Consider the following 26783-nt stretch of genomic DNA (forward strand, 5'->3'; position numbering starts at 1 on the left):
CTCCCTCCCCCCAACCCCCTTTTATTTCTTTTGTGTTACTTGGAAATGTTCACCCCCTCGGCTCAGCACCCTCCACCACCACCCCAACCCGCAGCGCCCACGGATGGAAGCGCAGCAGCCGATGTTTGGCCTTTACCCCTCGGCGCTGCGCGGTGCCAGCGGGTCCGGCCTGGCCCTGCCTGGGGGGCACAAACTGCAGCTGGGGTGGCTATAGGATGGTGCAGGGCTTTTTGTCCTTAAAGGGGTTCTCGGAGGCTGGCACCCCCACCAGCAGAGGGTCGCTCCGGGCATGCTGCTCACAGTAATTCATCAGCTCCGAAGAGGCTTTGGAGACCTGGAAGGGAGCAGAGAGGGTGAGCAGAGGGGTTGGAGGGGTCATCCCGATGGTGAGGGATGAAAAAGGAAAGGAGAAAACCACCCCAGATGTGAGGGATGGGGGCTGCGTGGCTGTCAGAGGCCTTTCCCTATGGCCGTGCCTATTGCAGTTCAGGTCCAGCCCACTACAGGGGGCCATAGGGATCCCTGTGCTCTGGGGGTCCCCCCTCTATGGGGGTCCACAGGGATCCCTCTGCTATGGGGATCCCCTCACTATGGGGGTCCATAGGGGTCCCTGTGATATGAAGATCCCCCCTCCATAGGGATCCCTGTGCTCTGGGGGTCCCCTGTCCATGGGGGTCCATAGGGATCCCTCTGCTAAGAGCATCCCCCCCACTATGGGGTTCCATAGGGGTCTCTGTGCTATGAGGGTCCATAGGGATCCCTATGCTACTGGGGGTTCATGGAGATCCCTGTGCTCTGGGGGTCCCCCCACCATGGGGGTCCATAGGGATCCCTGTGCTATGAGGGGTTCCCCTCCATGGGGGTCCGTAGAAGCCTCTGTTCTATGGGCATCCCTGCACTATGGGGGTCCATAGGGGCCCATGTGCCATGGGGATGCCTCCTCTATGGGGGTCCCTGCACTATGGGGGTCCATAGGGGCCCATGTGCTATGGAGATGCCTCCTCTATGGGGGTCCCTGTGCTATGGGGCTCCATAGGGGCCCATGTGCTATGGAGATGCCTCCTCTATGGGGGTCCCTGTGCTATGGGGCTCCATAGGGGCCCATGTGCTATGGAGATGCCTCCTCTATGGGGGTCCCTGCGCTATGGGGGTCCATAGGGGCCCATGTGCTATGGGGATGCCTCCCCTATGGGGGTCCCTGTGCTATGGGGGTCCATAGGGGCCCATGTGCCATGGGGATGCCTCCCCTATGGGGGTCCTGCACTATGGGGGTCCATAGGGGCCTATGTGCTATGGGGATGCCTCCCCTATGGGGGTCCCTGCGCTATGGGGCTCATAGGGGCCCATGTGCCATGGGGATGCCTCCTCTATGGGGGTCCCTGCGCTATGGGGGTCCATAGGGGCCCATGTGCCATGGAGATGCCTCCTCTATGGGGGTCCCTGCGCTATGGGGGTCCATAGGGGTCCCTGCCGTTCCTCTCAGGGCCCTGTGCTCACCTTGATGCGCTCGATGCCGGCCTCGATGCGGAGCTGCTCCACCAGCTTGCGGGCCTGAGCGATGTTGTTAGTGGTCGACATCGTCTGCCATCGGCGCCGGGCCCAGCGCTGAGGATCCTGCAGCACAACGGGCACAGGGTTGGCACAGCGTGGGGCTGCATCCCCTCCTCACCCCACACATGGGGGGTCGTGCTGGTGGCTGAACGCCTCCTGCTTCCAGCTCCCCCCTCCTGGCAGCAGCGCTCGTGTGGGGCACAGAGAAACGCGCTGCTGGGGGGGGGGGGAAGACGCAAAGGTGGGCAACCGAGGGCTGAGCACAGGGGATGTGGGCACTGCGAGGTGCTGCAGCTCAGCCCCGCCATGTGGATTTGCCATTGAAACGCCTCTGAGAAGAGCAGGGCCTGCAGGGCAGGGGGCTGCAGGGACATCAGCGCTGATGGGTGGCAGCAGCTCAATGACCCCGGTGCCACCTGCGACCGCAGCACGGAGCGAACACACAGCGACCCCACGGCGCTGGGAATTCCTGCCGTGCCTCTCATAGCTGCAAGCGGCCGCTCCCAGCAGGGTGAGCAAACGCAGCACATCCCAGCCATCAGCACTGCTCAGAGCCTGGGATGCAGGGATGTCCCAGAGCAGCACCCAAGGGACGCCCTTGATGCAGCTCTGCGTCCCCCCGCCGTCCCGGCAGCTCAGAGCATGGAGTGACTGCACAGCCTGGAGGTGCTCGGGGGTGGGACGAGGGGGGAACGGCTCAGAAGCAAAGCAGGGTGGCTGTGGGCGCAGGCTGGGTGCTGGGGTGGCGCCACGCAGCCCAACGCGGTGCATCGCAGCCCCCAGCCCCGCGCTGGAGGTGACCTCATGCTTTTCTGGAACAGAAGAAGGCTGTTAGGGCGACGGCATTTGCTCCTCGTCTGGGCAGAACAAAGCAGGCTCCACTTTTCTTTTACACTTCCTGCACCAGTAGCTTAACAGCTGAATGAGCCATTGAATTTTTTTCCCCGAGTGCAGCATTTTTTTTTTTCCCTTTTATGTCTTTTTTTCTTTTTCCCCCCCTTCTTTAACAGACCTCCTGATTTGTGTGGCTGTGGGACAAAGCTCAGTGAGAGCAGCAGAGCTGGAGCCACCCTGGAGCACAGCAACGGGACGGGGTTGAGCCGCCCTGTGCTCACAGCTCAGCTCAGTGCCACCTCCCCACTGCCACCTCCCTGCTCTCTGCTCACCTCTGGGGTTTTCTTTCCTTTCCTCCCCAGCTCTGCATTCAGCCACGCTTGGGTGCAGCTGCAAAAGACACCCAAGCATTGCACGCACCAGGCTGCACGCTGCAGCTCAGCTCTGGGCCCGCTGACACGCACACGAGGCTGCATGCTTTGTGCAGCCCAAGCAGGAGCCCAGCAGGTCAGGCTTTCTGCTTCTGTTGCAGCAGGCAGCACCTGAGCTCTGAGCAGAGCCTTGGGTGCATTCTGCACTCCTGCTGCAAACGCTCTTGTTGCAAACACCGCCGCTGCAAAACGCTCCTGCTGCAAGCATGGGGCAGGGCTGCAATGGTGCCCCAGCTGCAGGGCTGCGGTGCTCGGCTTCAGAAAGCAGCAGCTGGGAGCTCCCAGCCCTTCACTGCACAGAAGGTGCTGATGCACTCGGCTCACTGTGACCCACAGATGAGACTTGCAGCCCTGCAGAGCCCTGAGCTCGGCCCCCATCAGTGCAAACCCCCCAACAGCCCCACGCTGCTCACAGCCCCGCTGCCCCGAGCGGCGCAGCATTGCACAGAGCCACAACCAGGAGCCGTGCAGGCTGCATGCTGAGGGGCCACGCTTGGCTCCGTGCAGCTCCCAGCTGTGCTGCAAGAGCAGCGTGCGGTGACATCAGCCCCAGCAGGCACAACACGGCCATTGTGTGGCGGGGGAAGAGGCTGGAGCCCCTCTGCAGCGCCCCGAGCGCCGTCCTTTTGTGTGCGGTGCAAAAAAGAAGCTGTGTTTGTTTGCCACGCTGACTGCAGCCATTATGCACGCGTGCACCCAAAGGGCGCTGCAAAGCAGCTAAAAATAGGGGCCAGGCACCACCGAAAACCACAGCAGCCATCGTCACCGCGTGGCACAAAGGCAGCCCTGGCACTGCTGGGGGGGTCAATGAGGGCTGCCACCACACACAGCCATTGCACACTGCTGCAACACCCAGCTGCCCAGCAGGGCTGCCCCCAGCTCACAGGTGAGATCTGGACCCTTCCTTTGCATCACAACCACTTGCCCAGCAGCAGGCACAGGAAGGCAGCAGCAGTGAATCTGCTCGGCTCACAGCTGCTCACGAGGACGGGGTTTTCTTTGCTGCTGGTGTTGCACGCTGATGGCACCCGGTGTGCAGAGCAGAGAGCTGCCCTGCAGGAACCCAAACCTGCACAGAGGGTTGGAAGCATCTGATTGGGGACCACGCAAAAGCAACATCCTCCCCATCGGACAAAAGCACCCTGCAGGTAACCAAGGCTGAGAGACCCAAAGCTGGAGCTCAGCTCTCCATCCCTGTGCTGAGAAACCACTCAGTGACAACAAACCTTTGGTCCCCTCCCCTCTCCCCACGGCGTGCAGCTCTGCTGACGCGATGACTGCAGCATCATGTGAGGGTTTGCAATGAGGAGCACTCCCACACGGCCCCGGAATCTGCTGAGGAAGGGGAGGGGGGGGGGAAGCTTTCTTTTGTGCCTCTTCCAGGAAGGAGTCACGCAGTGCTGGCGCAGCTCCGGGCTGAGCTCAGGGCTCTGGGAACTGCACTGGAAAGGCTGAGGCTGGGAACAAAGCGGAGGCTAAAAATGGAAGGTGCAGGGCAGGGCTGTGGCACAGGGCAGGGCAGGGGGATGCTGGGGGTGTGGGACCCCCCTTGGCACTTCCCATCACCTCCTGAGGGGTCAGAGAGCAACGTGTGGGACAACCCAACAGCTTCACGTGTGCAGCACTGGGCACGGGGCCACGCGCACAGCCCGGCACCATGGGGGCAGCCCTGGGCACTGGGCCCCACGCTGCTCCATTCTCACGCTGCATGAAGGCACAGCTTTCCTTCCCCATGGCTCAGCTGTGAGCTCCTTCTGCAGCTGCCTGCAAGCCTGCAAACAAAGGGAAGGTGGAGGCAAACGCTTTCCTGCAGTGTCACCGCTGCAGGAACACAAGAGAAGCAGCACATGGAGCTGTTATGGCAGGGCCACGCAGCCGTTCCCTTCCAGCAGCTGAATTGGGAAACTGGGAATGACTTTGTCAGCTGTGGGAGAGCTTTGTCAGCTCAGGCCCTGCAGCTGTGAGCACACAGGGGAGCAGCACAGCACTGACACGCACAGCTTGGTGCCGAATGCTGCAGATGGAGCACAGCCAGGTCACAGGCTGCACTCTGCAGCCTCTTGCTGGCTTTCAGGTTTTCACACTGTTGGGCAGCTCGGGGCTCCCCAGATATCAGCAGCAGCCAGCACAGCACGCACAGTGCACCCAAAGGATCTGCCTGTCAGCTCCATGTGCACAGTGCAGAGCTGGAAGCAGAGGGGAAGCTGGAAAGTCGTGGCCTGGCAGATCGCTCAGCCCTGGCTGGAAGGTGGAATGCTGATGGGTTCTGGTAGAAAATCTGTAGTGATAAAGATGTGCTGCCCTCCTGGGGGATGTGTCACTCATCTGGGGGATGTCGGACTCACCTGGGGGTCACATCACCCACCTGCAGGATGTGTCACCACCCGGGGCTCACATTGCTCACCTAGGGGACACAGCACCCCCCTGGGGCTCACATCTGGGGCTCACATCACCCACCACAGGGCAGCTGCAGGGCTGAACTCCCAGCACCAGGAGCCAAAACTTCCACAGAGCTGTCGTGGAGCATCGGAGAGAACCAGGGACAAAACAAAACCAAAATATTTGTAAAGCACAATGGGATTTTTTTGTTTTCTTTCTTCTTTTTTTCCCCACCACCACCGCTGGAAAACGCTTTTGAGGCACCCAGCCAGCACCACTTCAAAGGGTGCAGAAGCGCGTGGGGCTGACGCTGCTCAGAGCTTTCATGCGAAGCAGAACGCACGAGCTGGGCTCAGTGCAGGGCTGTGGTGCCACGTTCCCAGCACCACACGGTGGCCACGGGGCTGGGATACGTGGGGGGGGCAACGCTGGGATGGCAGGGGGACACGTGGGGGGCGCATGGCACGCAGCCCCCTGCCATCCCATCTCAGCACAGCCCACGAAGGCGATGCTCTGGGTTTGTTTTGCAGCTGGCTCCTGGCTGTCTGCAGGACCTCATGTAGACGGTGAAGGAGACGGGTCTTAACCAAGCAGGGAGCACAGCTTCCAGCAGCCCTGTTTTGCTAAGGGAGCTAATTGTCAATTCCTCACATTCCAAGCAGACCTGGTCTCGCTTCCCAGGACTTAACCTCTTCCAGCCTGGCACCAGGAGAGCTGTGCTCCAAAGGACACAGACCTGGAGCTCATCACACTGCTTTTCTGGTGGAGAAGGATCACTTCTCGCCTGCATTCGTGCTCCTTTGCAGCACAACCCCAGTGCAGATGTGGGCAGTGAGCACTGAAAGACAAACGTGAGCTGAGTTGCAGCCACCCGGCGTCTCCAGGGCTAAAAGATAAGAGGAGGAAGGCTGGAAGTGGAAATGCTTCACCTAGGTTTGCTGGGGTGGCTCAAAGCCACTTTGGTTTCAATTGGAACTGCTGCTAAAACGAGCTCAGGAGGAAACAGCAGAGCCCCAGCACTGTGCATGCTCTTGTCCTGGGCACATGGGCATCTTCCTCCTCCTCCTCCTCCTGATGACACAGTGCTGACCTCATCCAACCTCCACAAATGTAAACACTGCAGTTTGCTCTAAGGCACAAAGCAAGCCCCCCTAATCCCTGGCAGCTGTATGGGAAAATGTGGGTTTTTATAACCAGGACAGGACAAGAAATAAAGACAAATCCCTTAAAGAGAAGCAAACCCAGAAGGCTGCATGCAGGCTCTGCATTCGTTTGCAGACTGCAAACAGGCAAACCTCTGACACATGGCTTTGTGGTGAGAGGTGTCTCCCAGCCCAGCCTGGCTGCACAATCATCAGCCACAGCACTGGAAAACAAAGGCAATAAGTGCACGACAGAAAAGGAAGAAAGCAAAGAGAGCTCATGGAAGCACCCAGAGAGCCGTGACGCAGCACTGCCACCCACGTGGTGGGGAGATGAAGGAAAGGAAAGCATCTGCTGACGACACAAAGCAGAGCTGGGGCTGAGGGCACTGAGCACGGCCAGGGGGGGTCAGGCTGTGCAGCCAGGGAGATGTGCATGCAGGGGTGTGTGCTGCTGCCCTGCAGAGGGCTTGGGATGGGATGGAGAGGGGAGGAAGCCGGTGGGGTTCATCAAGGGCAGGTGTAGGGTCCTACATCTGGGGGGAAACAGCACGTGATGGGGGCTGTGCTGCTGGAAGAGAGCTGTGCAGAGATGGACGTGGGGGTCCTGGTGGCCAATGAGGAGACCATGAGGCAGCAGATAGACCTGGTGGTGTCAGTGGTGTCCTGGTGGATCAACAGCTGACCAGCGGGTGACCACGAGCCAGCAGCATACCCTGGTGGCCCAGAAAGCCAACGGTTCCCTGGGGTCACTGCACAGAGCAGGGCCAGCAGGGCAGGGAGCTGCTCCTCACCTCTGCTCTGCAGTAGGAAGGGCACAGCTGGAGCACTGTGCCCAGTGTGGGGCTCCCCAGCTCCAGGCAGAGTGGGAAGTGCTGGGAGAAGCCCCACGGGGCTGTGGGGAGAGCTGGAACACCTCTGGGAGGGCACTCACCACACTGGGAGCTGGAGCTTCCTTCACTGAGGGGAAAGGGGAAGGGATTCAGGATAGTTTCCCACCCTTCTGTCCGGAATCCTTAGGCAGGATGCTGAACTCTGCAGGTTAACGAGCTGGGAGCCAATCCAAGGGCACGTGCTTCTGCCCTCCTAATTGCTGTTCAGCTCACACACACAGCTCACAAATGTTTATCTGCAGAAGTCATCACGTTAATCCCATCTCCTTCCCAGCTTTTGCATTTAGGGATCAAAGCTGTACCACTTCTTGAAGCCAGGGCTTCAATTTCAGTCAGCAGCCTCCTTAGAGAAGAATAAAAAAGGTGCTTTTTGTAGCGGAAATTAAGAGAAAATGGGGATGTTCTGCCGCAAACCAAGAGGAACTTCAAAGCCAAACCAGGCAGCTTCATTTTACACCTCCCATCGACACAAAGAAGCACAGCAGCCACCCAGCCCCAAACACATGGATGCTCCTCGAGCCCCAGGAGCTGAGAGCACTGAGCTCCCCACGCTCCTCCTGGATGCTCACCTTCCCTCAGCCCCCAGGAAAACCCCAACGGGTTCCTTTGGCAGCAAAAGGCCACAGCCCCCCCCCCAGCACGGCCCCGCAGAGCTGCCTGTCCCCGCTGCCATTTGTCATCCTCACTCATAGAGCACATGAGTCAGCTGCATGGCGCAGATGCTGCTGAGAAAAGCACGCTCCGTTTGGGAATATTAGCAACCCTGTGAACAAAGGCAGCTAAAATAACAACCCCCAGCACTGAGCGCCTGCTGAACGTCAGCAGAGCTCTGTCTGGATGCCCTGCTTAACTCCTGGTGTGGGAAACTGCAGCCCTGCACCCCACACCAGACCCCAGTGCCTTGGCACAGCCCACGGTGCCTCCAGGAGGAGGAAACAGCACGGTGCTCCCAGGGCTGGTGCTCACTGGGTGCTGCAGAGGGGAGCAGTGCTCAGCCCCCACCTGGCCCTGCATGGGTGAGGAAAGGGCCCCGAGCTCAGGGAGCCCAAAAGCTGCAGGTGCTGTTGGGATGGGCTGCCATCGGTGCATTGCATCAACCTGGAGGGGTTTCAGTGCTCCATCTGCACATCTGCATCCCCACGCTTGGTTGGTGCTGGGATCAGAGCGCCCCAAAAGCTCCCAGCTGCCCCAAAGCACAGTGGGGTTCTGCACGACCCAACCGACCCACAGCCAGGAGAAGCCTTGCAGGGCAGATGCAAAAGTCTGCAGAGCTGAGATCTGCACGGGTGGTAGAGGTGGCTCTCGGGACTCAGCTCATCAGAGTTCACCTCGATAATGCATTCAACCCAACGACTTCTGCTGCAAAGACGAAGGGCTCCCACGCTGCCAAACTCGGATCAAACACTTTGGGACGTCCTGGCACCAAAATGGGGCACTTAAAACCCACAATATTACACGGCTGCGACAAATGGAGCTCCCCCAGAACTGAGGGCCTCCCCTCCCACGTGGGGAACTCATTACCACAAGCAAACAGCCCACGTGCTGCTGCACCCCCCCCCTCCTCCTCGATCTGCAGTCCCTTCTCCCACAGGAAGCTGAGGGCTGAGCCCCCCCGCAGCGAGGACACATGGCAACGTGCTGAGGGGGGGGAATCCCACCCAGCATCGCCCACACTGAGAGCCAAGCGTGGCAAACAGCAGCGGCAGAGCTGCAGCCCCAACTCTTTGCACTCAGCCGTGTGGCAGCGATGGGCCGAGGAGGAATTGCTGCCCAGTGCTGGCACTCAGCTCAGCCCCAACAGCGGCCACAGCTCTGAGTCATTGCTGTGCTCTGTTTGGAAACCAGTAAACAGCATTTGTGTTTGCTGTGAGCCCTTTTGTGCTTCCCAGAGCCCAGGCTTTGGGTGCACGGGGCTGTCCTTGCAGCAGCAGCGGTGTCACCTGCAGGGCACGGAGGGACTGGGTGCCCGGAGCACGGCTTAGCAGCCCACCCTTGGGACAGCAGTGTCTGTACCTCTGTTCATCTCAGCCCCCTGGCAGGGAGGGGCTGCCTTCAGCACCGTGCTGGGGTTTGGGGTGTCCTGGCTGCTGGGGCTGAGTGCTCCCTGAGTCACTGAACCACAGGGATGCACCGAGCTCAGCGCCTCCCGCGCGTCGTGGGAAGGGAATGGGTGGATGCTGGGCCCGACAGACACAGACAGACAGGCAGACAGACGGCCAGACAGAAGCTGTGCTCCCTCTGCAACGTGACTCACACAGCCCTGAGAGCATGGCCCAGCCAGCCAAGAGCAAACAGAATCACAGACCAACAGAAAGCAGGGATCAGAACGGAACTCTGGAGCTCTCCCAGTCCAACCCCCCCCCCCCCCCCCCAAGCTGTCCCCTGCAGCAGCTGCACAGATCCCCCTCAGCCTTCCAGCTGCACAGCCCTGGAGCTCCCAGCCCCCCCAGGAGGAGCTCCAGACCCCCACTGGCTCCCCCAGCACTTCCCAGACTGCCTGCAACAGGGGAGCCCTGCACTGGGCGCAGTGTTCCGGCTGTGTTCTCCCCATTGCACAGCAGAGCTGGGAAGCACCTCCCTGCCCTGCTGGCCCCTCTTTGGGAAACCATCAGCTTTCTGGGCCACCAGAGCACACTGCTGGCTCACGGTCAGCTATTGGCCAACCACTGGTTAAATATTGGTCTACCACTGGTCGAGCAGCACAGCGCTGGTGTGCAGCCCATGGGCACCATCCAGCCCAGGTTGGGGCTCTGCGTGGGGCTCCCCAAGCAGCAGCGTGGGAGCACAGCTGGGAAAGGCTGTGGGAAAGGAGAGGTCACTTCCCCAAGGCCAATGAAAACAAAAGGCTGTGAACTAATTGCAGAACCAAGAGCAGCACCCAGACTGAGCCCGAAACTGAACTGTGTGTGTGTGCAGGAAAACACGAGGTGCTTCAGCAGCAGCAGCAGCAGCAGGAGAGTGCTTCCATGCTCCTACCTGCATGGCACACAGCTCATGCTGACGCCATCAGGGAGAGCAAGGAAAGGAGGAGATGGGGACAGGACAGGACACTGTGTTACCACAGCAGTGCTGAGAACCTCTGAGGCCGATGGAAGCTGCCTGCACACCGCAGGGACTCTTTGCCCCAGATCTTTTTATTTCTTCCCCAGCCATATTGAATTGGGACCCTCTCAATTATGCTATAAGCCATGCACAGTGCCTGCCTCAGTTCCCCCCTCCCCTCCCCCCCGTGGCTGCCTGCACCACGATGGCTGTGCCTGATTGCAAAAGGCAGCACGCAGTTCTGCACACGCTGCAGAAACTCGGTTCCTAGAAGAGAGCTTCAAGGAGGTGGGAGGGGAGGAAGGGGGCTGCGTGTGTTGGCACTTTGCTTTATTCCGACCACGAGCACAGAGCTGGGGAACAAACCAACCCCACGGGGAGCTCAGCACAGCCCTCCTGCAAAGGCTCTGCAGAGCTCAGCATTGCCCCAGGCACACACACAGCGTGACACAGCCAGACCCTGGGTGCTGCTGATAACTGTGCTTGCACAAGGCCAGCAGCCAGCCCAGAGCAACCCTTTGCACAATGCAAAGTTCACCATTATTCCTCTGCGGATCACCTGTTGCAAGATCTCCTCTGACCCCACTGGAAGGGTTGAGATCATTTGCAAGCATTAAAAGAGCCATCAAAGCCGTGGTGAGATGCAGTGCTCGCCATCACGCAGTGAGGGCTGCTGGCAAAACTCTGCTCTGGACAATCCAAAGGTCTGAGCTTATCTCAGTAGCCAACACAATGTGTTTGCAGACTGAGCAGCTCTTTTTTTTTGCTGAAGTGAAGGTTTTACAACAAAAGAGGAGCAACTTGTGTTGCAGTCGTGCCAGCAGCACCCAGCCCAGAGCCGGACCACGGCCCCCATCAGCAGGGCAGATTCCTGATGGGGCTCAGGAGTGCTGTGAGTTACAGGCAGCTGTCCTACCAAACCTTTCACTCTTCCCCTAAAGAGTGGAACGGTGAGAAGCAGAACTGGTTTGCAGAAGCAGAGCCTGTAAAAGCAGTTTGCATGACTCACATCCTTCTCATACTGAAACCAACGAGAAAGGGCAGCGAGTGTTGCTCGGGACACGCTCCAATATCATTTCCTTTTGTTTCTGGGGTGGCTGAAATAGGATTAAAAATGGGGCACACCCCTGCAGTGCTGGCACACACCCTGCAGGGCTTCCAGCAATGCCCCAGCCTTGTGCTGAGCAGTGCTGCCAGGAGGGGGGGGAATTGCAACGGGGAAAGGAAAAGCAGAGGAGCTCCTGGCAGCGTGCTGCAGCCGTAGCAATGCTTTATAAGGAAATGTGCATGCTGCTGCCCGTCCCCGTGCTACCAGGGCTGCCTGGGCTGTGTTGCAGATGCTCTATGGAGTTATTCTTAGCAGGTAAGTGGTGCAGAGCTGAGCCCATCCCCAGGCTGGGGGCTGTATGAACACCCAACAGGGCTGAGAGCTGCTGCAAGGAGCGGCTGTGGACACGGAGCATCGCTGCAGAGGAAGCAAGGAAAGGGTGAATCTCAGAAGGCTGGGGTTTGGGAAGCTCTGAGCACAGATGATGGAACCGGGTTCAGCCTTCACGGTCAGAGCTCTCAACGCTGAGAATCGATGCCATTTCATCATTGATTATGGCAGTGCTCAATGGGAGCTCCCACGGGATGCTGGCAGTCCCCATTCGGGGGCTCTGGGTTTACCTCCTCCTCCCATGGCTGCCCCAAGCCCCAGCAATAGGGATGTGCCAGAGGATTGGAAGTGCAGCCCTCAAACAAATCACTGAGCATCCCATCCCTTCCAGGCACGTCTGCAACATTCCCACCTCACACAGCCAGGCAGTGCTGGCAGGAAGGCAGAAAGGATGGAAAGAACAGCTCAGGTGTGAGGAGGAAACACCCCAGCAGGGATTGCTCTGCTGACAGCTGCCACCAGGGCTTAAAAAAGCAACTTTCCTTTCGGATTTCAACTGAAATAGCCAGCTGTCAGATGGCAGCTGCCTTTACTCAGCCCAATGGTATTTGGGGATTCCAGTGAGTTACAGAAAGGAGCAACTGACAGTTGCCAATATCCCTTTTGTTTTCCTAAGCAGGAGCTAGGTTTGAAATACCAGAGGGCTGGGATGGCGTGTGCAGCCCATAAAGGTGTCTGGGAGCCCAAGGGATCTGCAGACAGAGCTCTGTTTGAGCCCCCAAGGCACCCAGGGTGTGGGAGTCGGGACCCTGCACCATGAGATGGCCGTGCAGGGACTGCAGTGTGCACACATGGGCGCAGGGCTGGGGGGGCTGCAGGGACGCAGGGCCCCCACCTGCAGCTCCGTGGGCACCACAGCTCCAACATTGCACCCCCAAATAAAGCCAGCTCAGTGCAACAGGAGGGATGGCGCAATGTTCCAAAGGCACAGTTCCTTCCTTCCTCAGAAAGAGGAGCAATCAAAACGTTACCAAAGCCGGCAGCTGTTGGTGCACAGAGATACCAGCAGTGTCAGCTGTAGGGCCACCCTGAGGGAAGCTGACCCCCCCTGCCTGTGTTTCCATCACCCCCCAGCAGCCCACGTGGTGTTTACCAAGCTCTGCGCCGAGCGTTCGGCTGCTTCCCAGAAAGCCACGTGCTGCACCGCACAGCCAAGGCCAGGAAACTTCCCTGTGCTTCCCTGAGAAGAGCACTGAGTGCTGTGCCACGCAGCAGGCGCCCACCCAACACCATCCCAGCTCACCCCTGGCCCCTTTCGGGTCGCACCGCGTGCTCCGAAGCAACGGAGCAGCTCCAGGCTGGGGGCAGGAGGGCAGGTGCTAGTTACCAAACCACATTATAAAGCATACTAATTGCTCAGAAATTGCTGCTCGTGTAGCACAGCAAGCGAGAGGCTCTGACCTAAGGGCAGCGAGGAGCCAGCAGCTCCCAGCAGCTCCCATCCATTCCACCGCCCTCGCTCTGTGCAGAGGGGCTGTGAATCACGGCTGCGGTTTCGTGCTTCTGGCAGCCCAGGTGTCTGCGCTGCCACGGCCCTCCTGGAGCCAGGACAGCCCCACTGGGAGCTCTGTGCCCAAAGAGGGGGCACACGGGGACAGCTCTCAGGGCGACACAGAGCTGCCCGCAAGCCTCGCTGTGATTTTTCACTATGAAACAGCACCTTATTTAGGCAGTTTGAGGAATGTTACACAGGGACACGACGGCTGGGAATCTGCATACTGGGCGTCTCCGTGCTGCTTACCTAACAGGAGAGGAATCCTGCCTGTCAGCTGTCTAGACTGCGGTGGGAGCGCAGGGCACGGCCCCTCGGGCAGCAGCAGTGCCCACAGTGGGGGCTGCTCCGTGCCACCCCCCAAGCTGTGGGTCACCCGTGGGGTCTGTGCCCCCAGCACCACCCGGCAGCAGCATCTGCAGTCCGAACGGCAGCACGCTGCTTTATTACCGTGCTGCTTCATTAGCACGCCCGTGGGTTCGTTAATACTTGCAGGAGGATGCAGTTGCCCGGCTTTTGAGTCGGGAGCCACGCGAGTCTTAGGCGGCCCAGCAGAGCCCTCTGCAGCTCAGGCAGCATCACTGCATGCAGAACCACAGAGCGGGGTTTGGGAGCTGCAGCACCGTGTGCTCGGCATCTCACCTGCTGGGTGCGCAGATCCAGAGCTGCACAGAGCCCCGCTCTGCCCCTCCAACCCCGTCCTGGGCACTGCGAGGCTCCTCTGCTCCAACGCACAGCACCCTTGGCCCAAAACCCACCTCCAGGACAGCAGAGCTGTGGGGCAGACCTGCTGCTCTCTGCCTTCAGTGTCTCATGCTGAAGCCTGCTGCTGAAAGATGGGGCTGCCTGCTGATGCATGAGGATCAGGGCTGCACGGGGATCAGGGCTGCACGGGAAGCACTGAGGCCAATGCAGCTCTGTAAAGACAGAGGTGATGAAAACAACACTGTGTTCACACACTGCAGCCCCATGCTCTGCTGCTAAACACCTCAATTATTTTGTTCTATGCAGTGTCAGAGCAGCACAGCCAGCCAGAGAGGTCAGTTCCAGCTTAAACCAAGCCTTAATATTGCACTGGTGGAAGAACAACAACAGAACAGACAGAGCAACCCCAAACCTTCCCACTGCTCTGAGCTCACTGTGAGCTCCGGGCAACCTGATGCAGCGCAACTGGTATTTAACTCATTTCTTCTATAGAAAAGTCATGAGGCTTTAATCACCGCGCTCCTTCATTAACTGGAGATGACTAATTACAGGACTCGTTAGTCAGCGCTTGCAGATAATGTTTCAGCGCTGACTTGTTTGTATGGGGACGGCTGGAAGGGATGATTGAATAATCCTCACGGAACACACAGAGCTCTGCAGAGCTGTGCTCAGCCAGCACAGCCAAAGCAGCAGGCAGGAATGCAGGCAGCACAGAGCAGGGCTGCTGCAGAACAGCGGCCGAGCAAAGAAGCCAGCTGGGGTTTTAAGCAAAAGAACACAAAAACCCCAAATGGCTGCAAGAGGGGGGAGTTTGGGGGAGGGTCCGGATCCCCACGAGGAGCAGCACGGCCCCCCCTGCTGCCAGGAAGGCGTTGCTCAATGCGGCCGGCTGCCAGGAACACGGAGCTGACAGCGGCTCTGCTCGAGCTCTGAGCACAAACAGATTTCTTAAGAAACAAAACCAACGTCACTCGCCGTCCGCTGGGCTTTGGGCCACGAGCTGCCCGGCCCCTTCTGCTCCATCGCCTTTGGATTTCAGTAAATCCAAGGATGAGGAAAAGCCCTCTTGCCAAATAGGGGTTATTCGGTTTCGGTTTGGTTTTGGAGGACAGCAGCTCTCACCAACATCTCGCTGGAGCCCCCAATGCCACCCTGCATGAGCAGAAGGGAAAGCATTGCTCTGAACAGGGCAGGACATCAAGGAGGGCTGAGGGCTCCAGAGAGCAAAGGGCAGAGGGATGGGGGTCGGGGTCTGGGCCCCCTATGCTGCTAGCTAAACACAGGGAGCAGCCCACGTGCCATCAGACCCAAATGGTGAATGCCAACGCTGGGACCCTGCTGTTGTGCCCAATGCCAGCTCACAGGAAGGGCTGAAATTCAGGGGGTTTGGTCAGCTTCTCCCAAAATAAAGTATAAGGGAGGGCAGAAAGCATGCATGGTGCTGAAGGGCACCAGGAGCAGGGAAAACATCCTGTCCTCAGGGTCCTCCATAGAAGGGGTGAGGAAGAGCAGCCTGGAGGGACCCATCACCAAATGCACTGCCCTCCTTTTGTGCTTCATCAGGAAAAGGAGCAAGCACTGCTTTCCCAGCATCCTGCTGCCTCCTGCTAATTGCTGAAGGGGAACTTGCCCCCGTAAATCACAGCTGCACCAAACCAGAGCTCAGCCTCCCCCCCCTCCCCCCCCCCTTCAGCTCCGTGGGATTTCAGGGCACGAAAAAAATAATTGCTGCTTCTAAATTGCGAGCAGATTTAAATAGCAAGCAGCTCAGCCCCGCCAGGCATCTGCAGTTGTTAAAGTGCCTCTGGTGCTTTGTGAGAGGTGACAAATGCCAAAGATGCTCCATCCCTGCTGCAGGGAAGGCTCGGGGCCCTGCTCAGGACGAGCCACTGCAGCCCAAAGCCCTTCTGTATGGGCTGAGCTGTGCTGAGAACAGCTGCGTGCAGCCACAGGGCTTTGCTGAGAGCCCATAGCAGCCACATACATTGCTGCTGTGCCCAGCTCAGCACCCAAAACCTCTTCCATCCCAAAGCACAGCCTGCAGGATCCCTGCACACACCGCCAGGAGCACGGTGGCATTTCCTCCCGCACACCCTTTGGCCAGAAGGTCCAAACGAGGGGCAGCCAGCAGCTTTGCACAGCACAGCCCCATCTTTGGCTCTGTGCAGAGCACAGCCTCTGCCTGATTGCAGAGCCGCTCCAGGGATGGTCTGTTCCTGCTCCGAGTGGGAAAACAAGGCTGACCTCAGCGTGCTGGAATACACTCTGCCCTGCTTCCTTACATGCTGCTCCCAGGGCAAAGGTGAAGAACACGATATTCCCCAGCACGACCACGCGCTGCCACTGGCTGGCAGGGGAAACAAGCCCAGGGCTGAGCCAACCTGCAGCCACCCATGGGGTGACACTGCGCGCTGCCCGAGCAGCAGCAGGGCTCCAAGCCGTGCCAGCGTCACACTGTTTGCAGCTCAGCACACAGGGACTGCGTGTCCAAGGGGTTTGGCTTCGTGCTGTTCCCAAAAACAGACACCCGGAGCTGGCAAATAAAAATCAGTGCCAAACAATCGCACCCAGACAACCACTGCAAAATGCCTGCGGTGCAGGTTTCACGTTTCCCCCCTCCGTTCCTCCCAGGGACATGCAGGTTCTCTTTCCCCTGCCACGGGAAGCCGTCCCCCCCTTCCAGCACACAGCCCAGAACCAGTGCTGGGTTACTGCAAGGCATCCTGCAAGCCAAACGCTCGCCTGCAGCTGCCAGGAAGCCCTGCTCCAGCTTGGCTTTTCCTTGGAACAAAAGAGGAACAAGTGGAAAATGAACCCCACAGACAGACAGCAGCATTCCATCTGCAAGAGTTCATTCTTTCAAGGAAAAGGAGAGCCTCATTCCTCAGTAAACACGTGGGGCTGCAGCTCTGCTCCCATCTTGCAGTGCTCCCAAGGCTCTGGGGAACAACCCATGGGAACAGCAGGGCTCGGTGGGGCTGGTTTGATTTTAGGACACCCTTCAGCTGTTTGGAAAATGCCATTTAAATAACGCACTGAGAGTAATGGAACTAAAAAGTGCCACAGCAACAGTGCCCTTCTATGGGAGATCCATCTCTGGGCTGTGCGATTCTGCCCCCAAATCACCTCCTTCTTTTAGACAGCAGATAAAGGATAGCAGCCACACCAGCAATTTGCAGCCCAAAAAAGGGAGAAATGGGAGAATGGAGGGGAGGAAGGCAGGCTGTGCAGTGAGGTTCATGGTGTGGTTTGAAATGTGGCCGCTTCTCCTGTGATTTGGTTTTATGTCAGAGCAACTTTCTGAGGTTATCTCAATGTGCCTTTGGGTTACACAAGTGCCCTATCTTCTGGAGGCAATTAGCGAGGAAACGAAGAGCCTTGATGAGCCCTGGGAAACGAGGAGCTCCTGATGGAGCAGCAATTAATAGGGCAGTTCCTCAAGACATCAGTCACCAATAAAGGGCCCTTCATGTAAATCAGGGATGGAGGAGAAATGAACGGAATGAAAGCAGCTTTGGATGGAGCAGAGCGGGGCTGGGGGTTGCAGTGAGCTGCAACATCACAGCAGGGCTGGGTGGAACCCAGGGCACACGAATGGCCTTTGGAGATTGGCTTTTGGGATGGCAACTGGCATCAGAACCTCCCACCTGCAGCCTGGGCAACACACGACCACAGAACAACCCTTTCAGTTGCTTTTCTCTGCAGTTTCCTCACGTTTTACATCAGCTCTCCATCCGATCATCCTCAAGGCAAAGCTCCACACGGACCCCATGAAAACTGCTTCCTTCTGGAGGAGATGCCAAGTGCAAGAAGTGGGGCAGAGCGATGCAGGGGGAGCGGACGGCGATGCTTCTCATGAAAGCGAGGCAAGAAGCAGCACTGCTGTATTCTGGGGAACAGCCAACAGAACTCACAGCTCCCAGCACGTCTGCTAACAAGCGTGCCTGTCAATTATTCATCTCACATTGATGTAAGGACTCGTGCTCTCAGCTCACTGCTGGCTGACGCTGCGCTGCCAGGGACACACTGCCCTCTCTTGGAGAGCTCTGCAGAGCAGCTCCGGAGGGCTGCGAGGGACACTGAGCACTGCAACGCTGCTGGCATGGCTTAGAAACTCCCTGCTGCCTGAGACACGGGGCAGAAACCACCAGCAACGCTGCCTGGCTTTGATTTGGAGCTTTGAAGACGGAGCAGGGAAGGCGCATTGAGAACCGCATTCAAGGTAAGTCAGCTTTAACTAATAACCTGCTGAGTACAAGAATGTTCAATTTTTCACCTGGAATGGTAAAGCAGATAGTGCCTGGCCTGGAGTAAACTGTTATTTTACTTAAATTAAGTGGTGGAACCATGTTGGCAATCACAGAATGGAATGCAAAAGCTTACAGACAACGGCTGCGTCGGAAATCGGTTTTCCTGGTGACCTTGGGTAACTTTAGACACAGCCTCCTATTGAAAGCCAAAGGGCTTGGAGCATCTAAATACCTTCACAGACTTTTCTGTTTCAGTTCCCAGCAATGAAACAGGAGCAGTGTCCTCCCAAAGGTTGCAGTGGGGTGAAGCAGTGGGAGAAGCAGAGCCTGCAGCTTGGAGCAGCGCAACACAGCCCCGCTCACTGCCCCAAGCTCTGCTGTGCACGGGCCTGGGGTTAAGGCACCCCTTACCCAGCAGCCTCCAAAGCTGTGACTTCACCATCCTCCCCTTCCACAGCTGAGAGGATATGAGATAACACAGGGTGCATAATTTAGCACCTAGCGCTCAGATTCTGCCCTGCATCCAGCCCTAAAAGCCCCTCTGGGCTCTGCACCGCCTGAAAGCAAAGCACCAGAGGCACTCAGTGCTGCTGCTTTGTAGCACAGCAGGGACACCAGCAACAGAGGTGTAGGGCAGGGGAAGAGCAGCCCTCCATCCCTCCCCCCTGTGCCAGGGCTTCCAAGGAGCAGAGCAAATGCTGGCTGCTTGCAAGCTGCCTGCACACAGCATTCAGCCGGCTGAGCGCTGCTGGCAGCACTGCTCACCTCACGGGGGTACAAAGGGACATGGGGGGGTCTGGGGGTGTGTGGTGCTGCACACAGCCATACCTGCTCTGAGGGTGCTCACACCACCTGCTCCGACCAGAGGGCGATGCGTTTCAGGACGGTTCTCCTGAAACAAAAGGAAAATGGAGAGAGTTCAGCCAATGAACACCTTGCTGCAGGGAGAGCCTGCTGTGCCCCGAGCACCAGGCTTTGGTGCTGCGTCCTGCTCAAACACCCCACGCTTCTCATTTTTACTACAGAAAGCATTGACACAGCATGGTGACACCAAGCCCTGCACAAAGCCACGCAGGGCTGTCCCCTGGTGGGCACAAGGGATGTGCCCATGGAGCAGAGTGCAGGCACAGCACTTGCTGCACCGTGCAGGTGGATTGGGGGGGCTCCAGACAGCCCCACACACACAGGGACACAGGGAAACAGCAACCCAAAGAGCAGAGAAATGCTCCCTGTGCTCCTCAGCCAAGCAGGGATGCTGGGAAGGGATGGAGCAGCCACACCGATGCGCCCTGCGTTTCTAAGGGCTGCAACAAAAGAAAGGAGAGAGAACAGCATGAGCAATTGGTGGAAGTCAGAAAGAAGAATGACAAAGAGAGATTTTGCTAAAGAGAGGGGAAGGAAGGCAGATCCACAGCGTTAGGTTTCTTTGTTCCTCCCCACAATGAGCAAATTGAAAAGCCCACACGCTGAATTGAAGCAGAGACAGAGGGGAGCTGGAGAGGCTCAGAGTTGCTCTTTGGGTTGGGAAAGTTGCTGTGCTCGCTTCCCCTTGTGGAAGGGCAGATGATGACATCTGCAGAAGGTAATGTGGAATTTGGGCTGTCAGGGAAAGGGGGGGGGTCATGGTACAGCCCTCCTCAGCCCCCAGCCACATCCACCCTTGGTGTCACCCAATGTCACCCTCAGCTCTCCAAGCTCTGTGCGTGGACAGATATTTATGACAGCAGGACCAGCGGGCTGGGGAGCAGCTCCTATTCAGAGCCATGATTCACTGCTGAACCTTTGCTCAGGAACCTTCACCCCCACCTGCACACCTGGAAACGCCTCCGATAAAACCAGCAGCCAACATCCATCACTGAGCTCTGCAGCCCTTCATGCACGGTGACACAACACTGTCACCACTGTGTGCCAGCAGCCACCCGGGGCACGGGCAGCAGCAGGAGCCCACGGCAGCCCCAATAGAGCCCCCCAAGTGATACAGGGACAGCATAAAGGGTGCAGGGAAGGGCTTGGGGGGCTGACAGTGGGGACAGGGGTGGCCGTAGGGCAGTGCAGACAGGCAGGAGCCGCCCCACATCTAGTCATGAATCCAATCAGTGAGCACCCAGCTACAGGCAGCGCCGCGTTCCCAGCCCGCAGTCACCAGGAAGCACGGATGTTTGCTTGTTCCTGTTACAGCTCTTCCCCTGCCCAGGGCACGGCTTCGCAGGAAACCACGGAGATGAGAAGAGGAGCGGTCACCTATTTGTCACCAGAGCTGCCTCCCAGCACAGCTCACCCACAGCACGGTCGGGCATTTTGAGCTGCTGCTGCCATTAAGGACGGTGCAGCACTGCCAGAGCGCAGCACCAGCACCTCCAGCTGCCCACAGCCCTGCTGCAGCCAGGGCCCGGCAGTGGGGCCAGCAATCCTCAGCCCTTGTTGCTGCCAGGGCTGTGGGTTGAGCACAAGGAAAACGGCAAGCCCGGTGCCGTCAGCACCATCCTCCCAGCTCTCCTCTTGCAGTTATCATTTTGTTCTCTCTCCAGAATAGGAGCGCAGTGCTCAGAGGCGTTTCTCGCCAAATTAAAGTGTAGGAAAGCAAAAAAAGCATTAGGAATTCCAGCAGCAGCAGCAGGCACAGTGCCCCAGCCTGCGTGCCATGGCCGTGCAGCAGCTGCCAAGCATCAAGAGGAGCACAGGAGAAGCACACAGCAATGCAACGCAGCCAGGTGCTGCTCTGCACCTCCTCACCCCACGCTCACAGCGCAGCACCCACACAGCGCTGCACCACAAACGGGCTGCTGCTTTCCAAAAGCACATTTAGGAAGGGCTAAGTGAGCAACGCTTTGCTCTTTTGCAGTTTCTTTATCGAAAGCTCTCAGTGCTTCCCCACAAGCAACAGCTTGCTTCCCTGCTGACCTGGGCGGCATCCCTACACCCATCTGGATGCTATAAACCCACAGTCAGAGCCCTGGGAGCACCTGAGCCTCCATGGCAGAGCAGTGCTGCAGCCCCATGCAGCCCCATTCACTCCCAGCACAGCTCCAAAGCAGCCACGTGCCAGCAGGGAGGTGCAGGCGATGAGGACAGCAGCACACCAAGCTCTGCTGCAGGCAGTCGTGCTGCTGTGCCCCCACTCCCACCCCATGCTGGGATCAGAGCCACGCGGCCAACAAGAGATTGAAACCCGGTGCCAGCACACAGGTTAGACGTCCTTTCAGAGTAATTAAAGTAAACACTATATTTGATTAAGTTTTAGCTTGGATGCACTTCAGAATCGCAGCGTGCTGGCAGCAGTGCCGGATGCAGAGCCCGCCTCCCAGCCCCACACACCGGCAGGGAGGCATCGTGGACGCAGCTACCAGCAGGACAAGGAGGGCAAGACGACAGTGAGGGCAAAGCACGAGGCTGGAGGAGCTGCAAACCCTGCATCCAGCTGGGGATCCACCCGACTGCATGGGGATGCCTGCAGAAATGTGACCTGGCAACACCTGCAGACACACAGCAGGGCGGCTGCCACCCCTAAAATCCAAGAGCAGCAATTTGGGGTCATTCCCAGGGGAAAAGCAGCGTGGTTCTGCTGCACAGCAGACCCTCATCCGATCAGTGCTGCAGAGCAGTTGCTCCGTGCAGCTGAACCATTGCAACTTCACCTTCTGTTCCGAGCGCGGGGCGGAGATGCGCGCAGTGCAGCTTGCTGCATGCTGACAGCCCTCTGCTATTTTAGGAATGCTCATCCGCAGGTGGGATGGGATTCGTGCTCCTGTGACTGACAGCACAACTCACCGACTCTGCTCCAGCCCGGCCCGTGGCAGCTGCTGCTATTCTGAGCACCTGCCTTGTTCCAAAGGAGAGCGCGCCTCCACCACACCAGCGTGGCACGTGTTGAAGAGAAAGAATGGATCTTTTCTGCTTTATTATTCTCATAAAGTCGTGCAGAAAGGTGAAGGAGCCTCTACAGCACAGCCAAGGGCTGCTTGTGCAAATGGATGTGCTGAGGGCATGGCAACAAAGCAGCTGCGGGGACCACCGCCACCAAAGTCCCTGCACGGCCCCCCCTCCCTGCCCAGTACTGCACACAGGGTCCTACAGAACCACCCCCAGATGGAACCAATGGAAGCGATGCCACACACAGGTAACGTGCTGGAGAAGGAGTGTTAATGCAGCACCTGTTTTTTGCACACCTGAGCACCACCAGATGCACCAAATGCACTGCAGTGCGTGAGGAGCCTCTATGAAGTGCCGACAGATGCCTAGAAAGAAAAGCTGAGGGTGGGATCACGAGGCAAAGCACATCAGGCACCCCATCAGCACCCTGAGCTTCCTGTGGTGACAACAAGGAAACCTCGTGTGCCGCTGCTTACAAAGCAACTTCAGCTGACCTCAAATCATCAAACGCCGAGTTCCACCCTCCCTGTGGTTCCCCTCACCTTGCTGAGGGCAGCGATGACAACCTGAGCTGCACTGCTCCTCCAGCACCAGGAACCCAACGTCCAAGCACACACACAGCGAATCCCCAGGCTGTCAGGCTGTTCCTTGCACGGAGCACCAACCCGCTCACAGCCATCACCCAGAACACTGCTTCTGCTGCTCTGCTTTCCAACCTGCACCTCTGCAAACACACAGAAACGTCTCCCCACCTCACTGCTGGAGGCATTACCTGGCAGTTCATTGCCTGTGATCACCTCCAGCCCCGTGACAGCTCCTCCCCCAAGGTCACACTTACAAACATTGTCCCGTAACCAGAAACAAAATGATCGCATTTCTCAGCCTAAAAGGAAAGGAGCCTCTCCAACCAGCTGCATTCTTCTGATGGAAAAGCTGCAGAGCAACGTGAAATCCACCACAGCAAGGGATGGAGAGAGCAGCACAACAGGAGCATCAGCACGGACCAAACAGGGGAGGCAGCCTTGGAGGTGAGCAGAACCTGGGCTGCACCACCAACCACCTCCCATTGAACCACACGCAGCCACAGTGCAGCACTGCTGGAGCTCCAGAACTGCAGCAGCAGAACCTGAGGGCAAATGGCAGTGGGTTAAAAGCATCCAGAAGGACAACAGGTGGAGCAATGCGAGAGCAGGAGCGGGCAAAAAGCCTTTGGGGTCAGGAGAAGAAAAGCCCCGGCTCCTGCATCTGCGTCAAAAACAGATGGAGGTTTTCTCCCTGAAGGGGATGAGCTGAAGGATCAGCCCTGCAAAACCATCAGAGCATTGAAACTTCTCTCCTGGCCGTTAGCAGGAGCAGGGAAAGGCATGCAATAAATTATGAGAGCGTAACCCTCCGCCAGGCTTCCTGTTTTGTGTCTCAGCGCTCGCAGCATGCCCGAGTTTCCTCCTTTTTGTTCTCTAAGCTCACAGCCAACCCCAACCCACCCAGCCTGGAGCGCTCAGGCCCGACCCATTGAACCGAGCTGCTGCACGGCCATCCTCAGCCTCTCCAAATCCACCTGCAGCCGCCACCAGCTTCGTTTCAATTCACTCGGTGCTCCCCAGGAGCGGCAGCGTTCGGGACGGCGCAGCGATGCACGGAGAGCAGCAGCGTTGCTCCCGGAGCTCCCACAGCCCTGAGCTGTGCTCTCACTTTGCACAGTGCTGTGGCACAATGCCGTGCTTGTTCTGCTGCTACCAGAAAGGGCCTTTTTCAGAGCGATGCAGAACGATAATAGGGGATTCTCGTGCATGGCAGCAAGACAATCCACACGGCCGGAGCTCACCAACCCGAGCTGCCACCACCACCAGCTCTCCATCCTCTGCAAACACCAGCAATTCCCCTTGACACACAAACTGGACAGGTAAATACAAGGCAAATTATTATTAAAAAAGGTCTTTCCAGCTTTGCTGCTCTGTCCTCACCGTGACGACGGCTGAGCCACGCAGCAGGAGGGAGCTGTGCTGTTATTGCTGTTATTTCCCACTCCCTTCTCACTTTACTTCCCTTCTCCCTCTGGGAGAAGGATGGGCAGCAGGTCCTGCGGGCAGCACATGGGGAGAGCTGGCCAGGCTGCTGCCAGCCCCACATCCCCAACCTCACCGTGCCCTCACTGCACACCAGGCCCTGCAACAGAGCTCTGCTGAGCACATTGAGGAACACAAACGGTACCTGAGCAATGCCAGGGATGCCAGGCAGAGCGTTCCGCCTCAAAGCTCGCTCACCAGACCCACGCATCGCTGTGTCTGAGATTGCTGCTGAGGTGCAGAACCCAACATGGGATCCATGGGCGCCGGGGGCCGCACAGCCGAGCTCTGGGGTCATCCAACACGTCCCACCCTCAGGAGCTCAGCACCCACTGCAGCCCTCAGCGCTGAGCCCACACTGCTGTACACGCAGCACTCCTATCAGCCCCTCTCCGTGCTGGAATCTCCATGCAATCAGGATCCATTTCCCTGCTCTTTGTGTGGCCACCACGTTGGTGTCAGCTCTGCTCCTGTTCTGCCCTTCACCACCTCCCCCCGGGGCTGCCCACTGGACAGGAGGCTATTCCAGGCCCAAACACACCATTCTGATGGCCACCAGCCAGCCCCACAGCTCTATGGGACGGCCAAGGGCAGGAGGAGCTCTGCTACCCCTAAACTGACACCGAACCACACAGATCAGCGTTCCCAAGGCTCGGTGTTTGCCTACAGAGCAGCAATGGGGCCGGGCTGTGGGTGCTCCCCCCAGCGCTGCTCACTGCAGGGCAGGGCACGGTTATGGCACAGATAAGGAAGCAGGGCAGGAAGGTAGGAGTGGGGCGGCTCTGAGCCAACCCATAGCTCCAGGGCCTGCTCCTCGAAGGGCTGAGCCAAGGCACCGCCGCTGCCCTTCAGCCCTTCAGCTAACCAGGGCGAACACTAACGAGGGCTGACGCCTTCCTACGGAGATCCCAGATGTCAACAAACGTGTGGCTGGAGGGCATTCAGTGCTGCACCCCGGCTTGGGCAGGCATGGAGAGCAGCAGTGCCTCCATCCCAACGCGCCTCCGATGTCCATCATTAAAACCCACAGCGCTCCTCCGGCCGCACAAAAGAGCCATTCCCATCTGTTTCGCAGCTACAGATGGCAGAAGAAAACCTCGCAGACAATCGGCTCTATTGAAACACATCGATCCTGGCACGCTGGGTCCTCCCCCGGCTGCTCCCAGCACACAGCGTGTGCCGGGGCTGCAGTGGGGCCAAGTGACCCCATAGGGAGCACCGGGACCCAGCCCTGCTGCCCCACGGCCATAACCCAACATAGGGTCACCCTGGGCTCCTGGTGGGGGTCACTGCAGACACTGAATGCTGCCTGCCGTCTCCATAACCCCCCAGTCCCGAGGGGGGAGGCACGGGGGGGGGGGGGGGGGGAAGATGGGGGGGGTTGCACAGCACAGCTCTGATGCTCCCCGTTGTTTTTCATTAAGGCCACACCTGGAAACAAAGCTCCCCCCCCCCCGCCCCCCGTGCCCCCCAGCTGCACGAGACTCACAGCAGGGAGGGGGGAAGTAAGAGGGGGGAGCACAGCAGTCCCAGCCCGGCTCCCCCCCACCCCAAATCCCCTATGGGAGCTCTGAGGGATTCCCTTTGCCTGCAGCCCCCACCCCCCGCTGTCCCCCAAACTCTCCCACGGTTCGCGACCCCCAGTGCCCCCCCCCCCCCCCAACAGCCCCACTACCCCCCCGAGGCCTCGCCGCCGCGCACCCCGCCGTGCCCCATTCACCCGCCCCAAGCACCGCTCCCAGCCCAACTCCCCCCCCCCCAGCCGCCCCTATGGAGCCCCCCCACGCCTACCATCCCTCCCCCCACCCCCCACCCCCCACCCCCCACCTCCCACCTCCCACCTCCCACCAGGCCGCGGGGCCGGGCCTGGAGGGGTAGTGGGGGTCCAGCAGGCCGCGGTCTACTCCGGCCCTCCCCACACCGCCCCCAAGGCTGCCCCGCGTCCCCCCCGCACCTCCCGCTGGCTCGGGGCCGCTCACCGGTCCCGTAGGGCCGCGCGGGGCGGAAGGAGGAGCTGCCGCCGCCGGACACCAGCGGGGCTCTGCCGCGCAGCGCAGCTTGCTGCCGCCACCACGCCCACCTCACCGACGGGCAGCGCCGCTGGCCAATCAGAGCTCGCGATCGGAGCGGGGAGGCGGAGCGAGACGCGGCCGCCAGGTTCGGTTGCGACGGAGGAGAGGGGAGGGGAGGAGGGGACGGGAGGGGCGGGGCGGGCGAGGAGCGGCGGGACGGGCAGCCAATGGCGGCGCGAGGCGGGGAGATGCAAATGAGTGTGTTAATATTCATGAGCGGGAAGGGAGCACGTGGCGGGTGGGGCGCGAGGCTCCGCTATGGCCCCGGGGGTTCGGACGGGAGCGCCCCAAAGTACCGGTGCTGCACTGCGCGGTGCTTCCAGCGCCCTGCTGTGAGCCCGGGTGGGGGACGAGATCAGAGAGGCACCTTCCACCGCCTGCCCCTGTGCCTCAAATGCAGCAGTGCTGCTCTGCAGGGCTGGGCCGGGTGTGTGGTGCACAATGCAGGAGCGCAATGTGCGTGGTGCACAAATGCAACTAACCTGACCTGAGCCTTTGCAGTGGGGGAAATTCCCAGCAGTGCAGCAGCAGACACACCGTGTAGAGCTGAGTGCTGCTTGCACGGTGGTATTGGGGGTGGGGGCTGCAGCACCAGCTCCCTGCCCGCTGTGGGCATGG

The 26783-nt window shown here is 58.9% G+C and overlaps 1 protein-coding gene across 4 annotated transcripts; it reads right to left on the reverse strand.

Moving 5' to 3' along the window:
• On the reverse strand, nucleotides 1-26187 carry GNG7 (G protein subunit gamma 7). Of its 4 annotated transcripts, none has more exons than XM_048927593.1 (4): nucleotides 26073-26187; nucleotides 18986-19049; nucleotides 1498-1614; nucleotides 1-334 (listed from the first exon to the last, which is right to left on the reverse strand). In XM_048927593.1, the coding sequence occupies exons 3-4, from the start codon at nucleotides 1576-1578 to the stop codon at nucleotides 209-211; spliced, it is 207 nt and encodes a 68-aa protein (XP_048783550.1). In that variant the 5' UTR covers nucleotides 1579-1614; nucleotides 18986-19049; nucleotides 26073-26187; the 3' UTR covers nucleotides 1-208. The 4 variants fall into 4 exon arrangements, with proteins under 4 accessions (XP_048783550.1, XP_048783551.1, XP_048783553.1 ...); XM_048927594.1 differs by having other exon boundaries at nucleotides 26048-26177; XM_048927596.1 differs by lacking the exon at nucleotides 18986-19049 and having other exon boundaries at nucleotides 26073-26159.
• Between the last annotated feature and the right edge of the window lie 596 nt (nucleotides 26188-26783).

Source organism: Lagopus muta, chromosome 26, assembly GCF_023343835.1.
Source record: "Lagopus muta isolate bLagMut1 chromosome 26, bLagMut1 primary, whole genome shotgun sequence".
NCBI classification, from domain to species: Eukaryota; Metazoa; Chordata; class Aves; order Galliformes; family Phasianidae; genus Lagopus; species Lagopus muta.